This window comes from Malania oleifera, chromosome 3 (genome assembly GCF_029873635.1).
Source record: "Malania oleifera isolate guangnan ecotype guangnan chromosome 3, ASM2987363v1, whole genome shotgun sequence".
In the NCBI taxonomy this organism is placed as follows: Eukaryota; Viridiplantae; Streptophyta; class Magnoliopsida; order Santalales; family Ximeniaceae; genus Malania; species Malania oleifera.
Genome location: NC_080419.1, coordinates 114,796,354 through 114,814,289, shown reverse-complemented (window position 1 = coordinate 114,814,289; position 17,936 = coordinate 114,796,354). Strand labels below are relative to the sequence as shown.

The window sequence follows — 17,936 nt, the reverse complement described above, 5'->3', positions numbered from 1 at the left end:
GAAACAAATGTCTTAAATAGAGAAAACAAGGATGTCCTAGTCTAAGATGCCAAAGCATTATTTGCTCACGTAAAGAAATAGAACTAGTACTACTACTCAAACACTGAGCTTGTTTATTGTTGAATAAAGTCTCATCGAAGTAGTAGAGTCCATCAATCATCCTAGCACTGCCAATCATCCTCCCCGAGAGTTGGTCCTAAAATTCACAATGGGAATCAAAGAAAATGACACAACAATTAGAATCCCGTGAGAGTTTACTAACAGACAGCATGTTACAAGCAAGTTTAGGGACGTGAAGGACAAATTTGAGTTCTATTTTTTCGGAGATTTGGACAGAATCTGTTCCAGCAATGGATGAAAAACTTCCATCTGCAATTCTAATCTTTCTATTACCAGAACAAGGAGGATAAGATTGAAGCAATTGTGAGGTACTGGTCATGTGATCAGATGCACCGGAATCAATAATCCATGGTGCAAGATTTAAGCAACAAGGGTAGACACTAGAGTTATCACTTGTTTGGGCCAATGAACCAGTAAGAAGACCAAAGGCAAAAGTAGATTTCAGAAGTTGAAGAAGATGATCCACCTGCTCAGCACTTAGGAAATTAGCTTTAGAGACTGCATGATTGCTACCAGAGGATCCAGATTTGTTGCTTTTCTAGTTTGCTGGCTTTCCATGGAGTTTCCAACAATTTTCTCGAGTGTGGCGTGGCTTACTGCAATAGTCACACCATACTTGAGGCTTACCTTCCAACCTCCTTTGATTAGAGTAAGGTTGTTGTGCAGAAATATTGGCAGTAGCCAAATCTGTGTTACTAGCAACATGAGGAGCAAGATTATTGACAGCAAGTAGAGCAGAATTTTCCAGAGTCTCATGCTCCTTTTTCTTCATCATCACACTCCTTCGACAATCTTCTCGTCGTACTTCAGAAAACACTTCCCTGAGTGGGGGTAGAGGTTGCCTCCCTAGGATTCTTCCCCTTACTTCATCAAACTCATCATTAAGTCCAACCAAGAATTTAAAAATTCTTGCTCCACCATCTTCTTATTGTGATTGCAATCAACAGGATTTTTCCATTCATAATCATTGAATAAATCTAGATCTTGCCATAGGCCCTTAAGAAATTGAAATACCTTGTTACACTGCTGTCTCCTTGATAAGTATTGCAGATCTTCTACTGCAATTCATAAATCTGAAAGTAATTCCCAAGGTCAGAGTACATCTGACTCACATTGTCCCAGAGTTCCTTTGCAGTAGAATAGCACATGTAATTAGCATTAATCTCTTCATTCATAGCAGTCACGATCCATGCCATCACCATGGAATTTTCAGCATCCCATATAGCAAAAGATGGGTCTGTCTTCTCAGGCTCTTTAGCTTCACCAGTCAAGTACCCTATCTGAACAAGAGCAAACTAAGCCAGAGATAAGTTAGGGAGTGGAATATCACTGTTTTTGGTAGTCATTGTAAAGAAGAGGAAGAGGCTGCAAAAGTGTCAACGTAGCAAAGCAAAGCAAGTCGCCGAAAGAGTGGTCAAAAAAATGCTGAAAAGTGGCCAAAAAAAATGTTGGGAAAGTCGCCGAAAAGGTTGTTGGAAGTCACCGGAAAAGCAGCCAGAAGACACTGGGAAAATAGTAAACTGAGTTTTTTTATGTACAAAATCCACTAAAAGTAGCAAGTACAAAGCATACGACACAACCTACTACCAATAAAGCTTTCTGATGCACAAGCTCCACATACGTGACAAATGCAGAGCATATGGCTCAATTGAGAACCCGGACCTTAAACAAGGAACCCAACCTTTCTCTGATACCAAGAAGAAATTAAAAGAGTGAGAACTATACAAGAGGAAGTGAATATCACTTGGCGTACTTAGCTTACAACTTTGAGATGTATATATAGTTAGACAAGAGAGTAAGGTTATCCTAACATTCCGATGTGAGACTAAAAACTATACGCTATGTTCAATAGTAATCATATAAGTACTGAATTGGGTACTAAAGTACTTCTTAGCATTATCACTATGAAATATATTGACTAGCATATCAAATTGAGTCTTTATTTGGGAACAGAAGGCACAAAAGATATCAAAAAATGCGGAACAATCTTTCATTAGATATAACCAAGTCATCCTAAAGTAGCCATCAACAAATGTAACAAAGTACCGAAATCCCAACTTTGATGTGACAGGACTAGGACCCCAAATATTGGAATGGATTAGCATGAAAAGACTAACCACCCGTTTGTCGACCCAAGAAGCAAAGGGAACATGATGATGCTTGCCCAATTAACAAGAGTCACACTCAAGATTAGACACAGAACTCAATGGAGGAACTAGCTATTTCAACTTGTCTAAGGACGGATGACCAAGGCAACAATGGATTTGAAGGGATGTAGCTGCGAATGTGTAGGCAATGGGTGCAAAATTGGGTGGAGAAGGTGAGTCAAAATAGTAAAGTCCACGAGCCTCATGTCCTGTGCCAATTTTATTTCTTGTCTTCAGATCCTAAATAACCACAAAATCAGGAAATACTGTGACAGAACAATTTAGTGACTTTGCAAGCTTACTAACTGACATAAGATTGACAGGGGATTTAGGAATGTATAAAGCAGAAGAAAGAGAGATAGAAGGAGTAGTATTTACTGTTCCTGTCCCCTTAGTAGCAATAGTGGACCCATCAACAAGGGTAACTTCAAGTAGATTTTTAGGATACTAGAAATCAGAAAAGAAGTTGGTTGCACTGGTTATATGGTCAATGGCAGCAGAATCGATAACCCAAGGACTAGTAGGAAGGATACCAGATGGCATACAGACTGTAGGATTACCTTCTAGGCAAAAGACGCAATGTGAGAAGATGCTTGTTGAGACGATTGATATTGTAGAAACCTTAATTACTCCTCTAATATAGTTATAGTAAGTGGTTCACTCAAACAAGTGGCTAACGAAGGAACCATACTTTTGGAATTTGCTAACTCCATCCCAACATTCGAAAACTCAAACCAATGACCATAAGATTACTTGTTGGAACAATCAAAACAACCACGAACAAGTCACAAATAAATTAGTACAAGGCTGCCACAGCACCAATAAACTCAGACGCAGCCCCAAGAAAGCAACATGCAGCAATGGAACAATTGGAGAGGTAAACCACCAAAAATACCATGGACAAATCACCAACAAACTTATATTACACTGCCAGAGCCTCACAAAAACAGCTTATGAGCACTGCCACTGCTTCAAGAAAGTCACTAATGACTGTTACTAACACCGAACAACAACTAACGAATTACCACGAGTGCATGGTCACAACAAACATTGGATCTTTGAGCAAAATGCCCAACAGCTTGATATTTTGACATATGGAAAGAATTAGAACATTGAATCAAAACACACAGAAAATCCCACTGTTTCAGACCCACTAAAATCAATAACCATTGATGAAAAGATTCATAAAGCATCAAACAACCATTCCTTGGGTGCCACACATGTGCAATTAAAAAAGGTGAGATCTTTGGGCAAAACACATCATGAAAAACTCCAATAATATGTGAATAGAGGGATTGGATCACTGCTGGATGATTTCTGGTCAAAACCATGCCTGCAAGTAGCTTCATGCGCCGACGTGTGGAGCTGACCCTGGCGGCCTTCTACCGGCGCGTGGGACACTGCGTGGAGATGGGGTTTCAGTGGGAGGCAGATCGGCAGTGTCTCTGTGTGACTATGGTGTTGTTTTTTCAAAATCTATAGCAGATTTGATGTTCTCAAACTGGCAGTGTCGCCCAGAAAATACCAGCGACTGGTCTGACTTTCTGCTGCTGCTCGCTGTTTTCTAGGACTATAGCATTGCTAGAAATTCTTATGTGATGGTAGACATGCAGCGGATTTTGGGTTTTAGGCCTCAGTTTTGATGGTGGTGGTAACAATTAGGGTTTAGGTTCTTTCTGCTGCTGCTGGCTGTTTTCTAGGACTATAGCATTGCTGGAAATTCTTCTATGATGGTAGACATGCAGCGGATTTTGGGTTTTAGGCTTCAGTTTTGATGGTGGTGGTAACAATTAGGGTTTAGGTTTCAGAATCATGCTCTGACACCATGTTGAATGGAAGACCTAAAAACAATTATAGGTCTCTCCCTCTATTTATAATATATGTCAAGTACTATTGAAATGACCATAATACCCTTACTAACTCACACTTATTACTAACTAAACTCAACACAAAATAATAATGCTAAATGACTAAATAACCGTTAACAAATATCTTGCAATAAAATAAATTTGTATTCTGAATGAAAGAATATCTTCCAAAAACAATTAGCTATTGAAATAAAATATGAAAATTTCATCCCCTAAAAAATTTGATAACAATTGTGGAGGTAAAAACATTGTAAACGTCAATCCAAAAATTTTATGACTTAAAAAGGCTCTAAAACATGGAACCACCAAGTCAAGCTAGCCAATTGAAAAATGTCATGCATTTATTGAACTTTTGATCAAACAAATTCAAAGAAAAAATATTAGTATAAATGCATTTTCAACTGATTTGACACATAATTCAAAGACATGCTAATACTAAGGGATTAATGTGTTTCTATGCTAAAAATAAAAATAGAATTTCATCTTATCTATGTCAAAATTGATTATAAAAAATTAAAATTTGCTAATTCACATCCTAACTATAAAGCAATAAAATGATATTAATCTCAAGAAACTCTCATTATCTTGCGTTGATGCTTGATTTGTCCCTTTTTTTTTTGTGGGGGGGCCATCCCCCCGGGGGGGGGGGGGGGGGGGTTTGAGTGGGTGGCACTTAACATCTACACAACATGTACCTAACTTTAAATTGCCTCATTTTCTAATGTATTGAAAACTTCATGCACAATAAACCAACATTTTTATGAATTTAAATAATTATTGTAAAACTCAATAAAAGCAAAGATTTTTAAAATATTTTTTTTTAGTATAAATAAATTGCTAGACATATCTAACCATCTTCCAAAATATTATATCAATACAGCAATCGCTAAAAGTCTAATATATAAGTATATGTCTAGCACATAATATTTTATATCTATTATCTCTTGACTTTTCTCATTTTGATAGCTGAGGCTTTTTTTGGATAATAAAAGAAAATGTATTAATAAAGAAGACAAAACGATTACAACTTAAGAGAGAGTAAGAAATCCTTAAAAGAGGAATAAAAAACAAGCAAAAGAAGAACAACGAAAAAAACCAACCAAAAACTAAATAAGTTCAAAACTATGTGAGTTATTAGTTTATACTATTTAATTTTTTCTTTTAAAAACTGAACTTTAATTATATTCCAATTATATTTTAATGTACATGACAACCATAAAATTGGTTGGATCCTCCAAGCTCCAACTACCTATTGTGGTCTCAAGTAGAGCGAGTGTATGCTAATGCAAAAGGGAATTGTTGCATTCTCCTCCATCTCCAGTCTCCGAGGATTATGAATATTGGATGCAAGAGAGTAGCAAATTGCTTCTGTGATTGTGAAATAGCATGGAACCACTGCTGTGGATGTGATATTTCATAGAACAGCCAAGACTATATGAGATGATCTTCATGAAAGCTTCTCACAAGATAAAAATGAAACATGTGTTTTTTTACCTATATGAGAAGTTTTCCAAATATGACCAAGAGGACACATCCATTAATTAGTATTATAGCACTTTGAAAATTATGTGGGAAGATCTCAACATCTACCAACAATGAGATGATTAAGAGGCACAGTACAGAATTTTTGGCTTCAAAGTTTGTGGGTTGACCGGTTGAGCTATAGGCTTCAACCCATCCGTGATTAGATTCTTGCTAGTGAATACATCCATAAATGAAGCATATTCTAGAACCCAACAGATCACCAAAAATGGCTCTCAATCTTCTTCTGAAGTTTCTTCCTGTGATAGTTCAGCCATGGTTAGCACTACCTCCAACTGCAAGGGAATTGTTGGAGGACAAGGATGGGCTTTGCGGTCATGGCTGAGGTAATGCATCAAGACACAAAGTTCCTCTAGCAATTCTCACATTTGCACACATTGTGGCAAGGAAAACTGTACTATTGATCACTATGAGGATCTCCACAAGAAACTGACTTGGGCCTTTAAAGGGTGATTCGACTGTTGAAACTTCTAGTGCACCTAGCCACTCCACTAGGTAATTGAGTACATCATCTACTGTGTCCCGAGAGACGTATAAAAATCTTATCTACAGTCCAACAACTCCAAACTTAGTCTTCTACTTCTAATGCCAATGTTGCCCATTCAAGTGCAAACGGGCTTCTTGCCTCTTCATGGGGTTATAGAGCGCCTCCTCATATATGACATGTAGTATTCTTATATTTCAATCCTTGAAACCCACTACTTTAAGGTTACTCCTCTTTCTTTACGTTATATGTGCCTAAATTTCCTATTAACCTCTTATTGGTTAGTCAATTGACTAAATCTTATAACTGCTATGTGACCTTCTTTCCTTCTATTTGTACTCATGGTTTTTCTTTTTAATTAGTGGCACACCCATTTGGATCATCCATTCCTTCAAAAACTACAAGTTTTTCCTATGTTCAAGATTGTTTCTCAATTTGAGTGTTATGTGTGTCATTTGGGAAAGCATGTTAGGACATATTTTCTATCTAGAATCGAGTCTTGTAGTCCGTGTAGAGTTAAGAATTTGATTGATCATTGATATTTTGTGTCTTTTGTGGATGATTTTGACGTATGAATCTATTTGTTAAAAGACATGTATGAATTTTTGAATGTATTTCCTAAATTCTACCAAGAAATAAAAACTCAGTTTGGCCTAGGTATTCAAAGTTTTTTAATCTGAGAATGCACTTGATTTTGTTCAAAATGAGTTTCATTATTTTGCTTTGCCAAAGGGATTATTCATCAAATATCTACATATGCATACCAATGGAGTTGCGGAGACCAAAAAAAAAAAAAAAGACATTTACTGTACATAGTAGAGTCTCTACTACTTCATATGCATGTTCCTGAAACCTTTTGGAATAATGCTCTTCTTACAGCCTCAAGATGCCCTTTAGTCTTCTAGGGGGGACAAATTCTCTTCTCCATTGTGTACCCAATAACATACATGGTCTTTGTTATGTCTTGTGTCTTTGGGTGCATGTTTTGTTCATGTCAGGACAAGTTCTCCTATTATGTTGTTAAATTTGTCTCTGTCAAGTATTCAAGAACTCAAAAAGGTTATATATGTTATGATCCCCACACTCGCACAAATTATGTTAGTGCAGGTGTCACCTTTTTTAAAGGGATGCCTTATTTCTCTAGTGCAAGGTCCTCCTTGGATGAATCTATGTTGATTCCATCAAAGATTTACGATCCCCATGTTGATCCTCTTCCTAATCTAGCAATTAAAGACCTAGAGAAACAATTGAGGGTTTGTCAACCATAGAGAGCAAGCACAGACATCACTACCACCATGCCGCCACATCTTTCTGCCCATCAGTGTTTTGAATTCCGGTTGTGGAGATCCATCCCCATGTGACTTGAATTTGTCACTTTGCTCACTGGAAAGGTACTCGAACATGGACTCAACAATCTTAGTTGCTTATCTTATTGCAAATTATGTAACAGTTCTTCACCTTCCTACACCGATGCATTCTTTTGCCCTATCTACTTCCGTTATTTCTATCCTTTCTCACATGTTGAAGCACTTGGTAACCTTCGGTGGAAGCATGCAATGAATGTAGATATGGATGCCTTGATAATTCAAGGGACATGGGACTTGGTGGATCTTCTTCCCTGTGAGGAATTGGTTAGATGTTGTTAGGTCCAAACCATCAAATATCTTCCTAACGGTTATATTGAACGGCTTAAGGCTGATTGATTACCAAGGTGTGCACCCAAACATATGGTAAGGATTATTTTGAGACCTCACCTGTTGCTTGATTAAATCACATACCTATATTGATATCATTGGTAGTTAATTTTGATTGACCATTATACGAATTGGATGTGAAGAATGCCTTCTTGTGTGGAGATTTGTAGTAATACATGGAGCAACCTCTTGAGTATGATGCTCAAGAGGAGGATGGTAAAGCAGGTTGCATAAGTTCATTTATGGGCTAAAGTAGTCTCCTCAAGCTTGGTTTGAAAATTTTAGTTGGAGGCCTCTACATTTGGCTCTACCCAATGTTACTCTAATCATTAGGTCTTTGTTTGCCAAAATGAGATAGTTGTGGAACTTTTATTAGTTTATGTTGATGATATCATCATCATTGATAGAGTGGGTTGTACATGTTAACCAATGGCTTCAAGCTAATTTTCAAATCAAGGACTTGAATACTCCACATCACTTTCGTGGTAATGGGATTGTATGGTGTAGGAAAGGGCTGAATCTATTTCAGCGAGTATACCTTGGACTAGTAAAGTGACATTGGTTTGTTGGGAGCTAAACCAGTTACTCTACGGATTCTAACATGAAGTTGTCTAAGGATGTTGAACTGGAGTTTGAAGAGAGACTTCAACACAGGAAGTTGGTGGAAGTTGATCTACTTGACTATCATTAGACCTAGTATATCTTTTTGCAGTGAGAGGGGAGAGTCAGACTGGAAATTCACAACCAACCACATTGGGTTGTTGTCTATAGGATTTTATGGTATCTCATGAGGTGCTCTCATCTAGATTGGGTTGGCTATCGATACTGTACATTTTTGGGAGTTAACCTTGTTACCTAGCTTAACAAGAAACAAAATTGTAGCAAGATTTAGTTTTGATACAAAATACCGAGCTATGGCTCATTGCATGTGTGAGCTTATATGGCTGCGGTCTCTTATGACAAAGATGGTATTCTTGGCAATGTAACTAATAGATATATTTTGTCATAATCAAGCTTCCATTTATATCACTAGCAATCCATTATTTCATGCGAGGACAAAGCACATTGAAGATGACTGTCATTTTCTAAGAGATGCTGCATTGAAGAAGGTTATGAGGATTCCTCTTTTGAAATATGTGGTTCAATTAGACAATGTTTTCACAAAGCCTTTTATTTAAGCTTGCCTTGTTTGGAGCTGGGGTTTGGTGATATTTTTACACCTCCAGCTTGAGGGTGAGTATTAGAAGATAAATTATATTTTAGTAATTAGGTTGTGTAAGTGGCAGTATTTTTGTCCTAAAGTCTTCTTTTAATCATACATAAATACGTAAGGTAGACCTGGAGCTATATGGAAGGCTCCACTTAAATCTTCTTCATTTCTTCTCTTTTTTCCTGTCACTGCTTCATCTCTAACTTCACAACAATAAGGAAATGTGAGATGGAGATACATTATGTAATACCCAATGCACAAGGCTGACATGCCATTAGGGGTCCAAAGAGGGCAAAGTGTGAGCAATCTTCATTCCATACCTGGAGAGTAAGGACTTAGGAAATGTAAAATGTACAAAAAGTGAGGATGATATTTTCTTGGTTAAGGACAAAGACATTAAAGAAAGATGGTGAAGTTACTTTAGTGAGTTGTTTAAATAAAAAACCAAATAGAAGGCCTTAACTTAGATTTGATAAATGAGGAAAAGACTAAAAATATGAGATTTATTCACAAAATTAGAGTTAATGAAGTTAAGTTTGCACTAAAAAAGATGAAATATGGGAAAGCTATAGGACCAGATAACATTCCAATTAAAGTTTGGAAATGTTTAGGTGATAACAAAATTATATGGCTGACTAATTTATTTAATACAATCATATAAACTAAGAAAATGTCAGAAGAATGGAGGAAAAACACTTCAATACCTATATACAAAAATAAAGGATATATTCAAAATTGTAATAACTATCATGGAATTAAACTTATGAGTCATATGATGAAACTATGGGAAAGGGTAGTTGAACAAAGATTAAGGCTAGAAACGAAGGTCTCAGAAAATCAATTTGGTTTTATGCCTAGGAGATCTACCACAGAAGCTATATATCTTTTAAGAAGATTAATGGAAAAGTTTAGGGAAAAGAAAAGGGACTTGCATATGGTATTTATTGACCTAGAGAAAGCATATGATAGGATACTTAGGGAAGTTCTATGGTGGGTTTTAGAAAAAAAGGGTGTATGTAGTAGATATATTGATGTTATTAAAGATATGTACGATGGAGTAATGACTAGTGTAGGGACAAAAATGGAGAAACTAGAGAATTTCCAATCACCATAGGTGTACATCAAGGATCTACTTTGATCCCTTATCTTTTTACTTTAATGGACCAATTGATAAAGAGTATTCAAAAGGACGTTCCATGGTGTATGTTGTTTGCAGATGATATTGTATTAATTGATGAAACTAGGGGCGGAGTAGAGACTGAGATAGAATTATGGAGAGAAGCTTTGGAATCTAGAGGCCTTAGGAAAAGTAGAAATAAGACTGAATATATGAAATGTAATTTCAGTAATGGTAGGAGGAATATTGGAGACAAAGTTAAACTTGATGATAAAGAAATAAATAGCACTTGTAGATTTCGATACCTTGGATCTATTATGCAAACTAAAAGCGAAATTGAAAATGATGTAATGCATAAAGCAAAAGCAAGTTGGGTAAAATGGAGAAGTGATTCAAGTGTGCTTTGTGATCATAAAATACCGTTAAAATTAAAAAGGAAGTTTTATAAGACGAGTTATGCTATATGGATCAGAATGTTGGGCAACAAAGAAACAGAATATCCAAAAAGTAAAAGTTGTGGATGAGTGGTATAACACTGAAAGATAAATTAAGGAATGAACATATTCACAATAAGTTAGGTGTAGCTTCTATAGAAGATAAGATAAGGGAGGGACGACTCAGATGGTATGAACACATGTAACGTAGGCTACATAGTGTGCCAGTGAGGAAGAGTGAGTTAGTTACTGTGAGGAGAGTAGAAGGGCTAGGGTAGACCTAAAATAACTTGAAAGGAGATAGTAAGGATTTAATAGCCTTGAATCTGTCAAAAGAAGTGGTCCATGATCGCGTAAATTGGCGGAAAATGATTCATATAGCCAACCCCACCTAGTGGGACTTAAGGTTTGGTTTTGTTGTCGTTGTTGTTGTTGTTTGGAGAGACTAATTTGAACCACTAACCTTCAACTTCAAGTTTGAATAACCTCTAGTTTTGATATTTTAACTTATAAACACAATAACAATAATATATTCTCAATTTATTTCATTTTCAAATTAATTTTCATTATGAGTTTTTGTTCCTATCATTTGATAAATATGTTCGTTTATAAATTAAATGATTTAAAAATAAATAATTTAACTATATTTACTCAACTTTATTACAGGCAACTCATGCCACAAATTTACTAGTGTGCGCGAAAACCTCTCTCTGCGTGTGTACGCATGTATGCACACTTTACTCATTCCACATCTACATTTACAACTTAGTGATTGATAAATTTAGTCACTGTTCATGTTCTTATCAAGGGCTTGAAATTTCAAATACTATGTATTATGTTTGGAGACCTCACTGCTCTCTCTCTCTCTTTTTCAAATACTATGTATTATGTTTGGAGACCTCACTGCATATCAAGGATACTATCTCTCTTACCCTATAACTATGAATCAATTTGCCTAGTTTTGGAGATCATTATAAAACATTATTCAAATAATAAGTGATTTGAGTACTTAAACAGATTTTTGCCATGTAATTAGGTGCTCGAATTGTAATTTGGATTACATATTGTCAAAAGCAATAAAACTAATTCAAATTTATGTGACTCTGATTGGAAAGAGGATTGTTCCCAGTCAGACAAGTTGACTCATCCAGTCTGAGTTTAAAAAGCACCGGTTATAGTTTACTACTTGACCTAAAAGTTTAAATTATTAGGTTGTAGGCCAACAAAGTGTAAGCCTCAAGGACTCCCTCAAACATGAATTCCAATTGCATGTGGAAAGGTAAACAAATGATGAATCTAATCCACCACAGGAAAAAGACAATTTTTTGACAAGAAACACAAGAAGCAAGAAGAAAATACTAGGCCAGACACCATGTTAGATTAAAATTTGACCTGAAGGCTTAAGCTGGTAGGTTGTGGCCTTGTGGGTAAACAACGCACACCAAGCTTTAATAACTGGTTCTTACAGTATATGGGAATGCTTCATGAACAATGACTGAAAGAATTGGCAAGCTAACCTGCATGCATGGTGTGATATGGTTACCATCCAATGACACCTTCTCCAGTGTCCCGCCTATAGACTCCACACGAGGCTTCAGTGTCTTCTCAAGGAGATCTGTCTCATCAATTGCATCAAAGTTGAATTTCACCTGGAACAAAATAAATCATCGTCACCACCAAAACAAAACAAACATCAAAAGCATCCATTTCAGTAGTTCTATCATGGAAGCATTATAGATACCAGTAGTGTACGTTTGACATTATATGAGTTCCTAAAAAAATCACGATTCTCAGCAGGTGTTGGCTTGAACTCTGATATCCCTTGTTTGACCTGTAAGAAACAATATCAATAATATCAATTTTACTCATGTATCTAGAGTTAAGACATGAAAAATTTCCTGTCAACCACTCAAGGATGGGAGGGAAGGAAGCATTGAAAATGAAAAACTAGACATTCCTGATTTCCTCTAACCAACCTAAAAAGGATCACCACCAACAGTCACCAACTATAACACCCATAAGCCACCTTAGATGAAATTCCTAGTTATTCACTGACAATTGTGAAGCCAAGAATTTAAGTGTGTGAGCTACGGCGGGGCCACTAACACAAACTTTTAAGGAAACACCCCCCCCCCCTCGAGGCACAAATCTCCAAAAGGAGCATTGTCAGCCAACAGGATTGATTCAAGTATAGTAATCAGTTACAAGGAAGATCGAGTCATTGATCCAAGAAGCAAAGCAAGATGCACCTTGATGCATCTTCTCATGAGTACAAGACAGACAAATACCTGATTCAGCACCGAGGGCAATTGATCAGCAAATTTGGTCAATGAAATTTCAGCTCCCTGATCAAAGTTTTGTCCCATTCTTCCAGCCATGTCAAGCAGCACCTTCCATGCATCTCCTATACATTTGCATAATTAACAAGTTGTAGCATTAGAAAATAACTGCAGACTAGGAACAATAAGTACAAGTATTAGACATGCGAGCAACATACAGTGAAATTAACAAAGACTAGCATGGTAAATTTACAATCATCAGATGTGCAAGTAATGCTTGCTAGATGCATTGGACAAGTGCCTTTCGAAGAAGAAGCAATCCAACTATTTATCAGGTCATGTAAACATATTTTAGATACATAAAAATCAAATCATTTCAGTGAATAAGGATGGGTTGCCAACAATCATTTGCAAATATGGATTAGTGTTGGAGGGCGAGTGTCTGATAAAACTAGGTGCATTCATAAAGAAGATTATGCTTACAATAAAACTATGTGGTGATACTCTTGTCTTTCTTCTCCGACAAAAAATAATGTCTATAGGATTCGAGAGAAAAAGAAGTTGCCCCAAATATCTCAACCTTTTTCTTCATCTAGCATCATCTCATTAAATGCCAGGCTGACCTTTGTAGATGCACTTTTTGCTTATCAAAACAGAAGGTTTCTTAAGTCTTCAAACCTCTAAATGAATACATTTGGAACAGGAGGAAGTTTTTGAAGCTAAGAGCATTAGCTTTTCTGATAGCAAAAGAAATCAATTCCATAAACAAGGCACCAATTTCTCTCTTTCTTTCTTTTCAATTTTCATTCTCTTTCTACATTTCTCCTTCAACTTCTCTGTCAACCAAACATGCATAGCATGGGTCACCATCCAATTTATTAAGAAGATGAATGTACAAAAGCAAGAGAAAAAGCTATCCTCCAAAAAATAATAATAATAAATAAATAAATACAAAAGAACAAACCCAACCCCCACTCCACCACAAAAGAAAAAGGATCATTCAAAGAGACACCCCTAAAAACCTTGAAAGCTCTGTGTAATATCCCAAGCCAAAATTCTAAAATTTTAAGAGTATACCTATTTTCCCACTTTTTTGCTTTAGTTACACATGGGCCTCCATTCATCAAAATTCATAGAGGGGTCAATTTTAATGATGATGGCTTAAGAAAACCCTAACTAGTTGTCTTGTTCAAGAAATCTTTGATGATTCTCAGGAATGTGAGTAGGAAATCCTAGATGCCTATGTTTGGTTTCTTTTTAGGAGCTCTACATGGCGAGCATTTGAGGATTACCGGGAACCTATAATGCCTACAAAATACTCCCAACTTATTTTTGGTAATCTGGATTCCATTAGAAGGGTGATGACAATTAACACCAAAATTTGTAGGAGGACAATTTGGCAAAAGCCCTCACGAGCATATTCTAGCCAGCCCAGTGTACTACCCCATCTACCCCTGCAAGAGTATGAATAAGATTCTACGATTAATTCAAGGACAATTATTAAGGGAATGTATTAGGAAGATTTTTTTTTTTAAATTAATTGCATGATATCTACAGATTTTGGGATAGGAATCATTTAAGATCAAGGGGATGAGATTAACACATTTATTGCTAGTCCCTTAAATTTCGATGAAATTGTCAAAATGTCTGTTGGAAAAGTTCCACTTTCAAGTTCACCACCTACAAAATTGAAATGGCAATCAATTTTTGTTTTATAAAATTTCCATGGAAATTTCCACAAACCACCTGAAATTTATAGAAATCTTGAAATTTTAGTGAAATTTGTCTAAATTTTAATTATAGAATGGAATTTCCTTGAAATCCTTTATTTGCTTTTTCCTTTTCTTCTTTCTGTTGGTTTTTACTTATTTTGCATTCATTTCAAATATATTTTAATCATTAAAAAAAAAAAGTCCAAAAATCTGGAGAAGCAGAAAATACAAAAGCTTTTATGTTATGTATGTAGTTTTATTATTTTTATGGTATTATCACTACTCTTAGTATGGCAGTTTTTGGATTATAATAATAATAACTATTGTTATTATTATCATTATTTTATCAATGAAGAAAATCTTTAAAAAAATTTCAGTTTCTTTTTTTTTTTTTTGTTTATTATTATTATCATCGGGATTATTTAGATGTTATCACTTAATTATTACTAAAAAATTAAAATAAAAAAAAAGGTGACATGATCACACTTAGGTCAAATAACAAGTTAGTACTCAATAGCAACTCTGAACCATCAAAAAATAAATAGACACATTTTTTCGTCAAGGAGCTAGATGTCTAGATCAGCACGTGTTGACAAAAGGCATATTCCCATGCTTAGGGTTTCCTAAACCAAATGCCTAGTAAATGCATCCAATTCTCATATTTCCATCAGCTAATCATAGAAAGGATGGAGAGCCCAATTTTGTGCAAGAGCAAGAGGAAGCCATTGGAGGTTGATTTTGCAGCATCAAATCACATTTTTGAGAATAAAAATTATGGATTTTATAACTTCCTTCATCTTGCATCATAGAAAACGCAAGGTTAGTTGTGCTCATGGTTATTAAGTTTCTAGCCAATTTTCAATGACCAAATTGACCTTGATAGAATCCTTTTGTCAAAATATATTATTATTGATGATATAACCAAAAAAAAATGCGTACATGGAGTATGCAGGATTCACAAATCACATATTGCTAGTGAAGTAAAAACATAAAATAAAATAAAATCATTACAATGATCATTAAACATTTATCTAAAAATAACTATATATTTTACGTAACATTTTTTTATTATCTAAACAATTCACTGTTGAAGCAATTATCATATCATGTGCTATGATATCATCTTAATCATTCCTATCATTCAAAATAATTTGGTCCATTTTGAAATATATTTTAATGGAAAATTTGAGATGGGTCATTCATGCCACTATATTTTTTGAGAGGAAAAGAAGAAGGGAGATCCATTGCAAGTTCATGAATTTAAGAAAAGCCCCAAAATATGCATGTTTTTTCTTCTTTTTTTTCCAACTTCCAAATTTTTTAAAATTTATACTAAAAGTTGAAAGAGAAAAAAAAATAATATTGAAGTTGAGTTTCCACTCATTCACTTCCAAAATCTGCAATTTCAGCCAAAAATTCAGTAATTTCGGTGAAATTTAATGCCTACAATCCAAAACCTTCAAAAGGTCTTGTCAAGGAGACTTGGTCACTTGCGTCTATAGGATTCTAACTAAAGTCTCGTTGAGGAGACTAAGGGAGGCATTGGGGGAACAGGAAACTATTTCATTAGCACAGTCCGCTTTTGCTTAAGAGAGACAAATTCTAGATGCAATCCTGGTAGCTAATGATGTAGTAGAGGATGTTAAAGGACAGGTCATTATTTCTAAATTAGATTAAGCTTAAAAAATGGTTAATTAGGTATTTCTGGACAAGGTGATGGCCAAGTAGGGTTTTGGATTCTTATGGTTATGGTGTAAATGGATCAAAGGTTGCCTTACTTTGGCCAATTTGTCTATGATTACTGATGGTAAGCCCTAGCAATGGTTTGAGATGTCCAAAGGGGTTAAGACAAGGGGATTCATTGTCTCAGTTCTTGTTCACATTGGTTGCAGATAGTTTAAGTAGGCTGGTATCGAGTGCACAGGAGTATGGTGTGATTAGGGGTTTGGAAGTAGGTACGGATAAGGGGGAGGTGTCTCACAATTTGCCGATGATACTATTTTCTTTTCAGAGAATAGTACTGAAAATTTTTTAAAGGTACTCACATTGCTAAAAATTTTTGAGAAAATTTCAGGACTGAAAATTAATTTAGTTAAAAGTGATTTCGCTGGCATTAATTTGAGCAGTAGGAAGTAGGGGGTTTTGGATCTTTTGCAGGGCACGATTTGTTGTCTTGGCCCATTTCATCTCGTGGTCTTCATCTTGGGGGTAATCTGGGTTGGTATTTTGTTAAAATAGTATTCCAAAATCCGTTACTACTTCTCTCCTCTAATGATCATTTAAATAATTTATTTAATTTTATTAACAGTTATAAAAAATGGTTGACCGTTTTGTGACCGTTGTTATCAAACTTTTTGTGACCATTTTGTGACATGTTGTATACCGTTTATGTGACCATTGTTATTAAATGTCTTGTGACTGTATTGTGATTGTTGTTGTTAACTGTTTTATGACCATTGACCATTTTTTAATAATTATTTGTATATATATCTCGAGGGTAGATACATTTTGAAAACGTGATTTTGCAACAATTTTCTTCTTCTTGCTCACAAAATTCTTCTCTTTGAAAACTCTTTTTGTTGCCAATCTGATGATAATTTCTTTTTGTGATCATTGTTACAATATGTGTCTAGGTTAACCAAGTCTTGTTGTTTCTATGTCCCGATTGGTGAGTGCAGACCAATCAGAAGGGCTGTTGTATCTTGAGGTAGTTGCCAACGAGCCTTCTACACCATATTGGAGGGACGAAATCTTACCTAAGAGCAGTGCTATGCACACCTCAACCAATAAGTGTCTCAATATTATTTTTCACATCTTGACTTCAAATTCATTTTTCCAACAATCCGTTGTCCGCCACTTTTGAGATCAGGTGCTTGGGAGAGTAGTGAAGAGACTAGGAGGGTGGAAGAAGGCTTATATTTCCTTGGATGGTAGGATTATTCTCATCAGTGTTTGTCTCTCTAATATTCCTATTTACTATCTCTCTTTTTTAAAATTCCTATGAAAGTAACAGGGAGTTGAGAGAAGCTTATAAGGGGAGGTTAAGAGGGGTCATCTTGTTAGTTGGGAGGCAGTTAGGAGACCAAAATCTGGGGGAGGCCTGGGCACCCGTAGTTTGGATTTTTAAAAAAGTTTCTTTAAAAGACAAATGGTTATGCACATTTCCGCTTAGAGTCTGGTTCCTTATGGCACAAAGTAATAAAGAGTAAGTATGGTATCCATAGGAATGGGCGGGATACTATGGTTCTCATTTCTGGATATTTATTTCCTTTCACTTGTTTTTCTATTGGTGTTAAGGATAGGGTTCATTTTTGTAAAGATATTTGGGT

At 35.6% G+C, this 17,936-nt stretch overlaps 1 protein-coding gene across 2 annotated transcripts in view; it reads right to left on the bottom strand.

The window, feature by feature from the left end:
- Positions 1–17,936, bottom strand: part of LOC131150793 (uncharacterized) — a 40,524-nt gene that overhangs the window by 11,492 nt on the left and 11,096 nt on the right. For both annotated transcript variants that reach the window (XM_058101758.1, XM_058101757.1), the window contains exons 7-9: positions 12,905–13,020; positions 12,358–12,447; positions 12,134–12,265 (exon numbers count right to left, since the gene is read on the bottom strand). In XM_058101758.1, coding sequence (XP_057957741.1) covers positions 12,134–12,265; positions 12,358–12,447; positions 12,905–13,020 — 338 coding nt within the window. The remainder of the gene's footprint in view (positions 1–12,133; positions 12,266–12,357; positions 12,448–12,904; positions 13,021–17,936) is intronic.